Source organism: Capricornis sumatraensis, chromosome 17 (genome assembly GCF_032405125.1).
Source record: "Capricornis sumatraensis isolate serow.1 chromosome 17, serow.2, whole genome shotgun sequence".
In the NCBI taxonomy this organism is placed as follows: Eukaryota; Metazoa; Chordata; class Mammalia; order Artiodactyla; family Bovidae; genus Capricornis; species Capricornis sumatraensis.
Genome location: NC_091085.1, coordinates 77,795,470 through 77,810,169, shown reverse-complemented (window position 1 = coordinate 77,810,169; position 14,700 = coordinate 77,795,470). Strand labels below are relative to the sequence as shown.

The following is a 14,700-nucleotide window of genomic DNA, read 5'->3' as shown; positions in this document are numbered from 1 at the left end:
TCCCACCCCAAGTCTGTGGGAATTTCTACTGGGACTCTGTGGAATCGTGGGGCAGACTGGGGGAAGTGAAGAGACTCTGGGGCCCTTCAGTGGCCCCCCTGGGTGTTCATTTTCCCTGTGGAGTTCAGCGCATCTCGGCTTCCTTCCCTGATGCGAGCGATGAGCTCAGCAACTGTTGCTTGTCTCCCTCCTCTCCACCTCTCATCTTGCCTTCTCTGCGTGTTTGAAGTCACGTTCGGTGTGGTATCTGTGAAGTCACAGCCTGTTCTGGAAAGTGTTTTTGCACCAACATTCACTATACCTCAGCGTTCTTTTGCTTGTCTGGTAAACGTGGGTTGTTGACGTAACAGGACAAGGGCTGTGACTGCCCTTCCTGTCCTCTTTACCCCACCACCATCATCAGCCCCCTTAACCTTATCTACACGCGGGACGGTGGTGGAACCTGGACTTGCCTGTCGGGTTTGTCGCCGTGTTTTGTTCCGACTGGCAGCCAGCCACTCAGCAAGGAATCAGCCCTTCATGGAAGGTTTTGCTTTTGCAAACTCCCTTCCAGAACCCTCATGAGCACTCAGCTCTCGTGGTGCTTTGCTGTTGGTGGGGGAGAGGCCTGGGCTCTTTGCTGCTGTCTGACGCACCACCTGGACCCCGCTGCTTCCTGGGGGGCAGGGCCACCTGGGCAGCCCCGCCCCAAACGCTGGCACTGGCAGGCAGGGTCACTCGTGTTCTTCTCTGAAGCCATGCACCTCCCTGGAGGGGGTCTGGTACCTGCCCCTTCCCCTCAGACCCACTTCTGGGGCGGAATACTGGGGGCTCACTAGAACTTTATAGGCTTGAAACCCAAAGGGTCTTTTCACTTCTCCCTGAACAAGGACAACACGGGCTTATTTTAGAATCAAGAGAAGTATCCTCCAAATTATCAGAGAGCAAAAGAGAAGAGACTCACTCCCTGAAGCTGAGCTTCTCCTGGGGAAACACTGGCAGACCCTGACAGAGTCCACGCCATTTTCTCGTGGGTCGCAGTCCTGTTGCCAGACTGCCTGCTAGGGATCGAGCCCTCGCACCCCCGCCCCCGTGTTGGAAGTGCAGAGTCTTGGCCGCTGGACCACCAGGGACGCCCCCGTCACAGTGCTTGTTTGACCGGCCAGGTCTTCTTTTCAGCAAAGCCACAGCGAAATGTGTGCCACCACTGAGGGTCATGAGAGTAACAGTTCAGGCGGGCATCGCCCTGCCACCCCCCGCTGAGCTAGCAGTGGCAGGGAGAAGGCCTTTGGGGAGGAGGAGGGGGCTGGCTGCCACCAGACGCCCTAACTTACAAGCCAAGTTGGTAGCTGTGGACTTTGGGGAGACACCTCCCCACTGCTGGCAGCGTCACTGTGGCCCGAGAGGGCTTCATTCCCGTGGCGCTCGGGCCGGCCGAGTTCCGGGCCCGCCGAGTTCCGGGCCCAAGCTGGGAAAACATTTGCAGCTCCCAGCAGAGTTAGCTACTCTGATACACGAAGAGCTTGAACAGAACGAACCACTCAGTGGGAAAACGGGCTGGAGGACTGGACTCGCTTTCCCGAAAAGGTACCAGGAATGGCCGTTCATGTCCGCCTCATAAGGAGAGAAAACCTTTCCCCACAGGTGGGAAGGCCCCGGGCTCCAGACACCCCCTCTAGGAGGGACATCTGGTCACAACGTCGATTTTGACCTACTCACCCCGCTAGGAACCTATCCTCCAGATACACCTCCGCAAGCGTGGCCGCCAACAGCACGGAGCTGAGGGCGGAGGGATGGACCGAGGCCAAACACTCCTGACCAGGGCTGCTTAAGTAGCTGAGCTAGACTTTAAAAAATAAAAAGCAAAGTCAAACTAGCGTTAGAATAGGCTACCATTTGTGGGGGACAAAAGTTGGGGGAGGGGTGTTATGTGTGTGTAAAGATGCCTCTGGAGGCCTTTGTGGAGGGGGTGGCCGCAGGGAGCTTTCTCTTGGGGGATCTTTGGAATACTCTGAGCCCCAGACACATGTCCCCTATTAAAACAAGAGCAGAATTAGGCAAGAAATCCTGTCATGGGGTCGCGCCCACGAGACTTCCCATTTGTAGCTTTGGGATTCGGAGCCCTGTCTGGGGGTGGACCCACGAGAGTACCCTGCTATCCCCGGATGGCAGCCAGGGCTCCAGGAGTGAGGGGACACCGCCAGCTTATGGAAAGTGGTCTCTTATTTTCCCCTCTTACACGGGCTTCAGACACAGAACGGGAGACGCACTCAGTCAACCAGGAGGGTGAATCTGGGGGAAGCGGCTGGTGGAGCCTTCCTATGCACCCCCACTCCGCCACCCCACCTTTCCAGCTCATTCTGTAATGCTTGCTGTGAGGCCTGCAGGGCTGGAAGTTGGCTTTGCTCAACTGGAAAGAAGGGCTGAGTGGCAGGAGAGAGCTTCACCAAACCCCATCTTGGGGGCCAGCACCTGGTGTGGAGTGGGGCGAAGTGTCAAGGAGGAGCTCACTGGCCCAGAAACGTTGGTGTCGTCCTGAGCTCTGGGATCCGCAGAGCCCCCCAGATAATATTGAGACCTGAGTGCAGGCGCAGACCCTGCTGGCACCTTCAGCGTCCCTGGCAATCACAGTGCCCGTGCTGCTGAGGCTGACGGGGACGGCTCCGCGGTTTGGGGAATACGGAGGAAAGATGTTTGGGGAATTCCTTCATTTCATCGATGGGGAAACCTGAGGCCCAGAAGGGGAGCCGCAAGCACTTGACTCCAGAGCCCCTTGGGTCAGGCTCCCAGGGGAAGCAGGCCTTCAGGCAGGGGCCTCAGGCTGGAGAGAAGGCAGTGGGATGGGCCAGGAGGGAACAAGGGGGGTCTGGGGGGACCTAGGCTGCTAGGCTGTCCAGAGTGGACAAGCCCCGAGTGGCCTCCGGGCTGCTGGCCCCAAAGATCACGGAGCTTGGTGCAGCTGCTCAGAAGGTGCTGGGGACACAGGACCGGGAGGAGCAGCATTCAGGGCCTAGGTTGACGCAGAGGGGCCTTCCTTGGCGTCAAGGCCTCCGGGAGTGCATCCCAGGTGCTGTGCGGGGCTCCCGGGGCTGAGGAGGGGAGGGCATTCAGCGCACGAGGAACGGAGGCGCCAGGCTGCAAATGGGGGCTGAGGGCGGCCGGTCCCCCTGGAGCCCGGGGGTCTTCGCTGGCAGACAACTGGCAGCACCGGAGCGATGGTGGAGAGCAGGCGGCAGCTGGCGCCCCCACCCCCGTCTGTCCCACCTCCATGTGATGTGTTCCTGGGAAATGAGTTTCTGCTGCCAGTTCCAAGGCTGCTGGCACCCCCGTTGCCAGGGCAGCTGCTGGCTCTGGGGGCAGGGACGGGCTGTCCGGGGCAGTGGACCCGTGCTTCAGGGTGAGGCGGGGAGTGAGGTCAGGGAGACGGGGATGGCCTGAGCGGGGTGCGGCAGGAACAGTGGTTCCCTCCGGAGAACCCCAGGGTGCAGTGGGCGTGGCCACGGATGTGGGTCCTTGACCAGCCTTGGCCATGCAACACTGCAGCTGACCAGAGGCTCCGGCGGCAAGCCCCACTCCGCTCTCCCAAGTCCTTCCACTCTCCCTGAGACAGCAGGCGCTCAGCCTGGGCCCTCAGACTCCTGCAGCCGGGGAGCCCTGCATGGCCGCAGTGAAAGTCCTAGCTGGGGCAGTGGGGGGTGGGGGGCGTGAGGCAGGACCCTGGGAGGAGGCAGCCTGTCAAGACGCCCCGGAGCCCAGAACCAGGTCCTCGGCTGTGAGATGAGGAAGCTGGATGAGATGCTCTGAGACCCAGATCCCTACTCTCCCTATCACAGGCGCTGGGCCAGGCTGGTGGGAGTTCATACCCAAGTTGGGGACGCTGAGCCAAGCCACAGTACGCCTGCCCCAGCCTGGAGACCCTGAGACTCCCGTTGCCTCTACTGGGGATAGAACGAGACCGAGGGGAGCTTGAAGACCTCTGTGGGGGGAGAACAACCCCCTCAGACAGGCCACACCCTCTAGACTCCTCCTTTCTAAGGTCCAGACTGTCTCTGCTGTCCTGGAAGTTAAACTCTCCATGGCCAGGAAGCAGACTTGGGGCTGGGGGATGGAGTGCTTCCCCCCTCCCCAGCTACGGCCTGGACTTAAGGAGAGCAGCCCTCAGGTGTGTCCAGGGGAGCAAGCTGGCCCTGGCAGGCTGCCCCAGTGGAAAGTGCCAGTGAACCGGGTTGTTCTGACCTGTCCTCAACTACTGGCCTCGACTAGGCACCTGGAGCTTTCTGCCCCTGCCTGCGGGGAGCACATGGGCTGGGCCATCGGCAGCCGCCCAAGAAGGGCCTGGGGTGGCCACGCGCATAAAGGGGCCCTTGCCACTGTGGCTCAAAGTCAGGCGTGCTCCTTACTCCCAGCACCAGAGGCCTGCCCAGGCAGTAAAACCCTTCCCCCAGTATCTCAGCTTCCAAAACCAAACTCACTTCAATTCCATGGAATTTTAAGTCACCTCTCTCTGGGTGTTCTTGTCTGTCTTAGGGGCTGAGGTTCAGGGCTAGCACGAGTCCATAGGGGAGGCCCCAGAACTGGAGCTGATGAGGCAGGGGGAGGCCGTCTCTGTGCCCACAGCTGAGTGACGGCACCTTTTCTTATTTGGAAGGAGCTGCGGCCAGGTGGGGCCCAAAGGCAACTGGCCTGGCCACAAGGGAGCAAGCCCCTGCACTTGGAGCAGGGATCCTACCCAGGCCAGGAGACCCCAGGCGCACTGGTGCTCCTCCTGACTGTCCCCTCGGCGCCGAGACCTTCCTATCCTACAGGGGCTAACAGCCACCTGGAGGCTCGGACAGCTGCTGTACCCTGAGATCTGAATGGCATCCAAACCACGAGTTTGTTCTCAAAGGAAACTGTTGCGCCCCAGGGGCCCCGGGGTGGACTGGGCGGCACCGTCAGGAACTCCACCTTCCGGGCACCTCCCCCAACACCACACCAGACAATGGTTCCCAAGTTCCAGAACAGGGGGATTTCCCAAATCGCGACACTGAGGCGGGCGGCGGCATCGAGGCAGTGACCCCGACGGAGCCCACGTTTCTGTCTCCTCCCCTCTGCGCCTCTACTGGGATTCTGACCCCTCCCCCTGTTCCCCCGCCAGCCCCGACCCACGTGGTGGCTGGGCCTCTGCGGGAGGTCGGGGTGGGGAGGGGGGACGGAGGGTTCTGGATCTGAGTTGGATTCCTGGGTCTGGGTGCAGGCAGGATGCCAACCAAGTGAGGGCCCTCTACTGGGGGCTGAGGCGTGGAAAGCTAGGCTGCAGACTCCGGGGATAACACGTCCCGGCCTCGGTTCCACCTTCACCGGCCCCACCCTGCACCGATTCCTCTGCAAGCCAAAAAGAGCCGAGGCAGCCGGCGTCTCCACACCGTTTATTGCTCCTTCCAGGGAGGCGGGGTTGGTGGGGGCAGGGCGAGAGGGAAACTCGTGCGCACCAGGGCTGCGGGCCCTGGGAACCCGTGGCGCGTCCCTCAGGCGAAGGTGGAGCCGTTCCAGCCCACGTTGGCCGCGTTCATGTCGCAGAAGTTGATGTAGATCCTGCGAGGGAGGAAGCGAGGCTGAGCCGGCCGTGCGGGGGCCGCCGGGGCCGCGCGCCCCCCGCCCACCGGCGCCCACGCACCTGTCCGGGCTAATGCGCAGGCGCTCGGTCAGCAGGCCGCACAGCAGCTTGCTGTAGGAGCGGTTCTGCGCGCCGCCGATCTTGCCGATGCTGTGCAGGCTGCAGAGCGCGCAGGGCTCGCTGGAGCCCCCGAAGGTCATGAGCTGGTCTGGGACCACGTGCACCGCGATGTACTGCGGGCGAGGGGCCGCGGTCAGCCGGCTCGCGCGCCCCCGCCGCTCCCGGCCCGGAGCCCCATCCCGGAGCCGCCCGCCTTCCCGGCCCGGGGCCCCATCCCGGAGCCGCCCGCCTTCCCGGTCCGGGGCCCCATCCCGGAGCCGCCCGCCTTCCCGGCCCGGGGCCCCATCCCGGAGCCGCGCTCCCCGCCTGGCCCTCCCCGCAGACCTGCGCCGGCTTGCCCGTGGCCTGCGCCAGCTGCTGCGTGAGCTCGGAGAGGAGCCCGTCCGGCACGGAGGCGCGGGGCACGTTGGTGTTCACCACGAACATCGGCATGATGGCGAGGGACGGCGGGGACCGGCACGCAGGACCCGACCGACGCGCGCGCTAAGGCAGCCCGGGAACCTGAGCTACGTGACCGCCGCCCGGCGCCCCGCCCAGCCCCGGCCCGACGTGGCCCCGCCTCCCTCGGCGTCACCGCCGGCCCCGCCCCCGGGCGGCGGCGCGCTCCCGGCCGGTGACGTCACCGCCTCTGGCCCAGCGCGCCCCGTCCAAGCCGTTCTCCGCCCGGCGGCCGGAAGTCGGCCGCTCCCTGGTTTGTCAGCCCTTTGACTTAGTCACAGGGATGTCTGTGTGCTGGGAACAGCGGTTAGCGGGACAGAGGACCCCTGGCGCTCCAGGAGGTCGCAGGCGGAGTCCTTGTGTGTCCGCAGTCTCCAGGGCCACAGTCTTGAGCGCATGCGTGTGTATGTGTGTGCGTGTGTGTATGTGCGTGTGAGTGATGGAGAGCGGTGGTCATTGCTGCATGTGGGCAGCGCTTGCCACAGCGCGTCGCCATCCAGGGGCCTTCCTGCACCCAGCTCTTGGAGTGGGTGAGATTGCCCGGAGGTGCCCAGAGGCAGTCCGCAAAGCTTCAGCCCACCGGGCTACCTCTCTGCAGCGCTGAAAATGTCAGCTCCTCAGGGAAGCCCACCCCATCAGGTCTTCTGGGGGTGCTGTCTCTCAGAGCCCTGGGGGGGAGGTCTCTCTCTTCCACTGTTGGTCAGCTCAGGGCGCACCCCGTAGGTGCCAGGCATATGAGAGACGTGGACTAAATACTGGCTGAATGAAGGAGTGAATGAACTTAGCCCTGACAGGGCAGGAAGAGGGCAGGGCCAGGGCTGAGCCTGCAGGCCCTGCCGTCCCTGAGCAGAAAGGCTGCCCAGCTCCCTCTCTGAGGAGACCTTGGTCATGGGGCTGCGCTGGGGAGCAGAGCTCTGTCAGGCACTGGGGCGGCGTGCTGGTTGGGCCAAGTCTCAGATCTCTCTGGGGAGATTCTGCTCTTGGCCTCTGGCAGGCGTGGTTTGGTTAAGGGGGGCCCCATACATGCTGGCCTGGACATCGGCCCCCATGCCAGTGGGACCAGGTGTACTCAGGCAGGAGGTCCCGTGGCCCAGCTGGGCAGATGCTCTGTAAAAGGTGGGCTCCAGGCCCCTTCCGTCCCTGCTCTTACCCCAGCCGGCCACCTGTGCCCAGGGCTCTCTTAACCACGGATGCCCTCCATGCCCGCCTCCAGCTCGGGCGCTCCCCCGAGCCCCAGCAGGCAAGCCCGCGCAGCCTGTTCTCTATGTCCAAATCCCGGTGCTTGCCTTTCGCCTGTCCCTGACGCCTGCCAGTGAAATGGGCCTTCCTCCACTGTGCTTGGGTCCTCACCCCTCCTGCCCACCCCGCCCAGTCTCCGTGAGCCGCCTGGGGCCGCGAATCCATACGGTCCTGTGACCTGCCCAGTGATACCTGAAGAGACCCAAGAGACTCCAAGCAGAAGATTCAGCAGCCGGCGCCTGCTTGGCGGTTCTCTGTAGTGGAAGCGGGTGACACGGTGAAGCCCCACCCCTGGCAGAGACACTTGCGCCAATGAGGGGTAGGTGAGCCTGTGGTCCTCAGGCTGCTGCTGTGGCACCGGGAGCCTTCCCTGGTCAGCATCGCCTCTGTTCACCCCTGACCTTCCCAGGAGTGCCTGTACTTTCTCTGTAGAAGGGCATCGGAGGAGGTGGCAGGCTCCCAATCCCACTTCTTCATAGCGTGGGCACCTGGCTGACCTCTCTGAGCCTGTTTCCGCATGGGTAATTTGGGCATGACGGTGGAGCCCCCTTTCCAGAGGGCCTAACTTTCCAGAGGGACCGGGTAGCCTAACTTCTGGCGATGGTCCCTTCCAGCCCTCGGGGCGGTGCTGTCGCAGAGCCCTGGGTGGCCTGGTCCCCACCCAGCGTCTCGGCCCGCCCTCCTTGGGTCTCTGAAGCTTGTGTGCTGCCCTGCGATGCCGTGCTCCCGGCCCCTGGCTTGGGCCTTGTTCTTGGAACGCTGCTGGCCTGCTGCTGCCCATCCGCCTTGGGCTCTGTTCCTGGGGAAAGCCCTCTCCTTCTGGCTGCCGACCCGCTTCTATCTGTGAGTTACCACGCTGCCCACCATGCGGAGGGGCACTGTCTCTTTTGGGCCCCTGAGTGGCCCAGGACTTCTGGGCCCATGACTTGTGACACGTGACTCAGGCAGGCAGAGGGCCTCCAAAGACGACCTCGCCCTAACCTCTGGAACCTGTGAATATGTTACATTTTGTGGCAAAAGGGACTTCACAGATGTAGTTAGGGTGACAGACTGTACAGTGGGGAGAGGATCTGGGTTATCTGGGTGGATTAGCGTGGATTATCCGATGTGATCACGTGAGCCCTTAAAAGCAGAGGATTTTCTCCATCTCAAGTCGCAGATGAGACGGAAGGGGCAGTCAGAAAGCCTCAAAGCAGAAAGACTCAGAAGTGCTGTAAACGGCTTTGTAGATGAAGGGGGTTCAGTCATCCGGAGCTGATTTCTGCCAACACTGAATTCTGCCAGCATCCCGAATGACCTCAGAAGTGGGCTCCTCCCTGGCTGACCCTGAGATGCCTTGGCTTGCCTGAAGCGGAAGGCCAGTCACTTTGTGCTCAACGGATGACTTGCAGAAACTGTGAGATAATAAAGGTGTTGTTTCAAGCTGCTCAGTTTGTGGTGATTTGTTCTAGGGGCAACAGAGCAGCGCCACCCCTGCGTCCCCAGGGCCTCTGTGATCAGCCGCCGAGCAGTAGCCTGACCTGCGCACCAGGAGGCCTTGGACCCCCGACCATCCACCCCCTCCTCACCGACAGCATCCCGGTTCTGTTTGCTTAGAACCTTCACCACCAGAGCCACTGGCAACCGGGCGTGGCCCCCACCCCCGGGCAGCTGTGTCCACGTGACGTGCAGACTCCTCAGGGAGCAGCTCCCTGCAGATGGGGCCGCGGCCCCGCGCCCTGCCTCCTGCCCTGCTTGGAACCTGGACTGGACTGCCCGATGGGCCGTCAGATGGGACCACCAGGGGCCATGCCCCACAGGTGAGGGCTGCGGGCAGAGACCAGGAAAGGAGCAAACCTCAGGATGTGGGGGACAGCTGCGGGGAACCCAGCATGCCCAGAGGGCTGGCAGCTGGGCCCAGATCTGAACATCTCCGAGGGCAGGGCCTGAGTCAGCCAGGCTGGGAGGGGTGCCCAGGGAGGGCGACTGCTGTCCTCCAGTCCCCATCCATGGGCGGCCCCCTGCCCAGCGGCTCCCAGGGTGCCTTTACCAGCCTCCTTCCCCGGTGTCCCTCCCCCAGCACTCACGGCTCATCTCTCGTGGAAGGATCCAGCTGGTGCAGAGCCCTCAGCAAGCACCTGCACTCTTGTTTGCTGAGTGCGGTGAAAGGTGCAGCAAAGACCAGCCAAGTCAACCCCCTCCCCTCTAGTCATAGCAGAAGGAGACCTGGGGGCCACCATCCCGGCTGAAGGGACAGGGTTTTAAGAGGGGTGTCCGCCAGGAGACCACCACGCTACCAAAGCAGGGCCAAGGCTTGGTGGGGCCCCAGCGGGCCTGGCCAGGTCTCCCCACAGGACGGGACACGGTTCAGAGGGGGCGAGCTGGGCTGAACCTTGTGAACAAACTCTCTGAGTCTCAGCCAGAAAACTTCAAAATAGGGGAATTCCTCTCTCGCAGACGTAGGTGAAGATGGGAGAGATTACAGTTCAAGCACAGAGCGCCTGCATGCAGGAGGTGCTCAGTAAATGCTCCCCGATCTTACTGCATTGTCACCACTTGTCCTGGAGCAGCGAGTGGGCTGACAGGCCTGACCCCAGTGGCACCTTGGGCTTTCCCTCCCTGCTGGCCCGGTCCCTTCCCCACCCCGCCCCGCCCCCATCCCACCAGAGCCAAGGCCAGGCCGTGTCCCGTCCACCTCCCCTGGCACAGCCTCTCCTATCCGTGGGGTCCCATCCCTGTCTCACCCCTCTGGGGGTGTTCCCTGGGCAACAAGGACTCCCAACACTCACCCCACACTTTCACAGACAATTCAGCTGGGTGGATGGCAAGCGGGACGTGGCCCAAGGGCTGGGCCTGGGCTGGGTTTGCCTCTGCAGCCCATGCTGGGGAGCAGCGCGCTCAAGTGTGACCATGCAGTCCCAGACCCGAGACCCAGCCGGACGCCTGCCCTGCTCCTAGCCAGTACACCTCAGGATCACAAGGCCAGTAGTGCTCCCGGGAGCCCAAGGAGGATCCAGGGAGGCTGGTCAGCAGAGGCAAAGTTGGGGCGGATGGATGGCAGAGAGAAGCTGGGAGACCGCACGGAGGGCTCCCAGAGTGCCGACTCCTGCCTTCCAGAAAGCACTGCGGTGACTGGACCCAGAGGCCCTCATTCCCATCCTCCAACACTCCTGCCTCCAAGGGAGCCCCAGCTGGGCCTGTCTGCAGGAAGCCAGTCCCAGGTGACTTCTCCGCGAGACCTCCCCTGAGCCTGGCTCAGAGAGTTCTCACTCCCTGACTGCTAACCTGGCAGTCACTGCTCCCTGTGGAAGCCAACAAAGTCTTCATGACACAACAGTGGCCAGCTGGCTTTTGTACCCAGGTGCCAAGGCAATCCAGCAGGGAAAATGGTCTTTTCAGTGAACGACGCCGGCACCACTGCACATCCATTACCAGTAAATGAATAATCGAGTTCCCTAGTGGCCCAGTGGTTGGGACCTGGCCCTTTTCACTGCCAAGAGCCCGGGGTTCAACCCCTGGTTGGGGACCTGAGATCCTGCAAGCTGTGGGGCGCAGCTGAAAACATTGCTGGACGCTGGTTGCAAGTCTGGACGACTATGGATTTGGTGGCGATTTTTAGATGCCGCACGAGCCACGAAAGAATCGATGAGCTCACCTTCTGTAGAATTACAAACGTCTGCTCTGCGGAAGGCACTGTCAAGGTGAGAGAGCAAGCCACAGACTGGGAGAAAATATTTGCAAAAGACGCATCTGATTGAAGGCTATGATAAGAAAGCAAACAACTTGATTTTTAAAAATTGACCAAACAGGGGGTTCCCTGGTGGCTCATTGGTAAAAAAATAATAATAATTCTGTCAATGCAGGAGACACAGGTTTGATCCCTGGTCCAGGAAGATCCCACGTACTCTACAGGCTCAACTACTGAGCCTGTGCCCCAGGGCGGGGGGACTGCAACCCCTGAAGGCTGCTCGTCCTGGAGCCCAAGCCCAACAACAAGAGAAGCCACTCGGCAACAAAGACCCAGCACAGCCAAAAACAAGTAATTAAAAAAAAAAAAAAATTGGTCACTTTAAAGGGATACTCACCAGAGAAGATATATACAGGTGGAAAATTAGCATATGAAAAGACGCTCCAGGTTTGAACTCAGGGAAGTACAAACCACAGAAACAAAATGGCACCATGCACCCGTTATTAACAGAACGGCCAGGATCCGGAGCACTGACGAACCAAACGCTGCTGAGGGTGCGGAGCGACAGGAACGCCCGCTCGCAGCTGGCAGGAACTAGACTGGCACAGCCACTCTAGGAGAGCTTAGCGGGTTCTCACAAAGCTACACAGACTCTTGCTCTGTGACCCAGCAATCATGCTTCTTAGTATTCACCCAAACGAGGTAAGAATGTATGTCCACACAAACACCTGCGTGTGGGTGCGTATACCTACTTACTCATGATTTCCAGAAGCAACCAAAAATAAACTGTGGACATCCGGACAATGGAATTTTATGCAGTGCAAAAAGAAATGGACTTTTAAAAGCTATAAAAAGACAGGAAAGAAACTAAAATGCACATTAGTAAGTGAAAGAACCCAATCTGAAAAGGCTGCGTAACAGCAGGATTAAGAAAGGACAGTTCAGTTCAGTTGACAGTTCAGTCACTCAGTCGTGTCCGACACTTTGCGACCCCATGAATCGCAGCACGCCAGGCCTCCCTGTCCATCACCATCTCCCGGAGTTCACTCAGACTCACGTCCATCGAGTCCGTGATGCCATCCAGCCATCTCATCCTTGGTCGTCCCCTTCTCCCAGCATCAGAGTCTTTTCCAATGAGCCAACTCTTCGCATGAGGTGGCCAAAGTACTGGAGTTTCAGCTTTAGCATCAGTCCTTCCAAAGAAATCCCAGGGCTGATCTCCTTCAGAATGGACTGGTTGGATCTCCTTGCAGTCCAAGGGACTCTCAAGAGTCTTCTCCAGCACCACAGTTCGAAAGCATCAATTCTTCGGTGCTCAGCCTTCTTCACAGTCCAACTCTCACATCCATACATGACCACAGGAAAAACCATAGCCTTGACTAGATGGACCTTTGGTGGCAAAGTAATGTCTCTGCTTTTGAATATGCTGTCTAGGTTGCTCATAACTTTTCTTCCAAGGAGTAAGCGTCTTTTAATTTCATGGCTGCAGTCACCATCTGCAGTGATTTTGGAGCCCCCAAAATAAAGTCAGACACTGTTTCCACTGTTTCCCCATCTATTTCCCTGAAGTGATGGGACCGGATGCCATGATCTTCGTTTTCTGAATGTTGAGCTTTAAGCCAACTTTTTCGCTCTCCTCTTTCACTTTCATCAAGAGGCTTTTTAGTTCCTCTTCACTTTCTGCCATAAGGCTGGTGTCATCTGCATATCTGAGGTTATTGATATTTCTCCCGGCAATCTTGATTCCAGCTTGTGCTTCTTCCAGTCCAGCATTTCTCATGATGTACTCTGCATAGAAGTTCAATAAGCAGGGTGACAATATACAGCCTTGATGTACTCCTTTTCCTATTTGGAGCCAGTCTGTTGTTCCATGTCCAGTTCTAACTGTTGCTACCTGACCTGCATACAGATTTCTCAAGAGGCAGGTTAGGTGGTCTGGTATTCCCATTCTCTCAGAATTTTCCACAGTTTATTGTGATCCACACAGTCAAAGGCTTTGGCATAGTATAAAGCAGAAATAGATGTTTTTCTGGAACTCTCTTGCTTTTCCATGATCCAGCGGATGTTGGCAATTTGATCTCTGGTTCCTCTGCCTTTTCTAAAACCAGCTTGAACATCAGAGAGTTCACGGTTCACGTATTGCTGAAGCCTGGCTTGGAGAATTTTGAGCATTATTTTACTAGCATGTGAGATGAGTGCAATTGTGCGGTAGTTTGAGCATTCTTTGGCATTGCCTTTCTTTGGGATTGGAATGAAAACTGACCTTTTCCAGTCCTGTGGCCACTGTTGAGTTTTCCAAATTTGCTGGCATATTGAGTGCAGCACTTTCACAGCATCATCTTTCAGGATTTGAAACAGCTCCACTGGAATTCCATCACCTCCACTAACTTTGTTCATAGCGATGCTTTCCAAGGCCCACTTGACTTCACATTCCAGGATGTCTGGCTCTAGATTAGTGATCACATCATCATGATTATCCAGGTCGTGAAGATCTTTTTTGTACAGTTCCGTGTATTCTTGCCACCTCTTCTTAGTATCTTCTGCTTCTGTTAGGTCCATACCATTTCTGTCCTTTATTGAGCCCATCTTTGCATGAAATGTTCCCTTGGTCTCTCTAATTTTCTTGAAGAGATCTCTAGTCTTTCCCATTCTGTTCTTTCCCTCTTATTTCTTTGCACTGATCGCTGAGGAAGGCTTTCTTATCTCCTCTTGCTATTCTTTGGAACTCTGCATTCACATGCTTATATCTTTCCTTTTCTCCTTTGCTTTTCACCTCTCTTCTTTTCACAGCTATTTGTAAGGCCTCCCCAGACAGCCATTTTGCTTTTTTTTGCATTTCTTTTCCATGGGGATGGTCTTGATCCCTGTCTCCTGTACAATGTCACGAACCTCTGTCCATAGTTCATCAGGCACTCTATCAGATCTAGGCCCTTAAATCTATTTCTCACTTCCACTGTATAGCCATAAGGGATTTGATTTAGGTCATACCTGAATGGTCTAGCGGTTTCCCCTGCTTTCTTCAATTTAAGTCTGAATTTGGCAATAAGGAGTTCATGATCTGAGCCACAGTCAGCTCCTGGTCTTGTTCTTGCTGACTGTATAGAGCTTCTCCATCTTTGGCTGCAAAGAATATAATCCATCTGATTTCGGTGTTGACCATCTGGTGATGTCCATGTGTAGAGTCTTCTCTTGTGTTGTGGGAAGAGGGTGTTTGCTATGACAAGTGCATTTTCTTGGCAGAACTCTATTAGTCTTTGCCCTGCTTCATTCCGCATTCCAAGGCCAAATTTGCCTGTTACTCCAGGTGTTTCGACTTCCTATTTTTGCATTCCAGTCCCCTATAATGAAGAGGACATCTTTTTTGGGTGTTAGTTCTACAAGGTCTTGTAGGTCTTCATAGAACCGTTCAACTTCAGCTACAATTGTAGACTGTAAAAAGATAAGTGATCGACAGGGGGTGTGCAGCGCAGGAAAGGGATGACCAGGTACAGCAGAGAGTGGATACATGTCACCATACATCTGTAGACCCACAGCATGTACAGGAGAGAAAGTTAGCATGGAAAATATTAGCGTGGAAAAGTAGCTAAAAATTAGCATGAAAAATACAGAGGAGAAAACCCCAGTGTAAACCGTGGACTTTGGATAATAATGACACGTCAAC

The 14,700-nt window shown here is 57.9% G+C and overlaps 1 protein-coding gene across 1 annotated transcript; it reads right to left on the bottom strand.

Moving 5' to 3' along the window:
* Positions 1 to 5,386: 5,386 nt before the first annotated feature.
* Positions 5,387 to 6,220, bottom strand: MIF (macrophage migration inhibitory factor). Its single transcript, XM_068990165.1, has 3 exons — positions 6,020 to 6,220; positions 5,636 to 5,808; positions 5,387 to 5,553 (listed from the first exon to the last, which is right to left on the bottom strand). The coding sequence occupies exons 1-3, from the start codon at positions 6,125 to 6,127 to the stop codon at positions 5,487 to 5,489; spliced, it is 348 nt and encodes a 115-aa protein (XP_068846266.1). The 5' UTR covers positions 6,128 to 6,220; the 3' UTR covers positions 5,387 to 5,486.
* Positions 6,221 to 14,700: the final 8,480 nt, after the last annotated feature.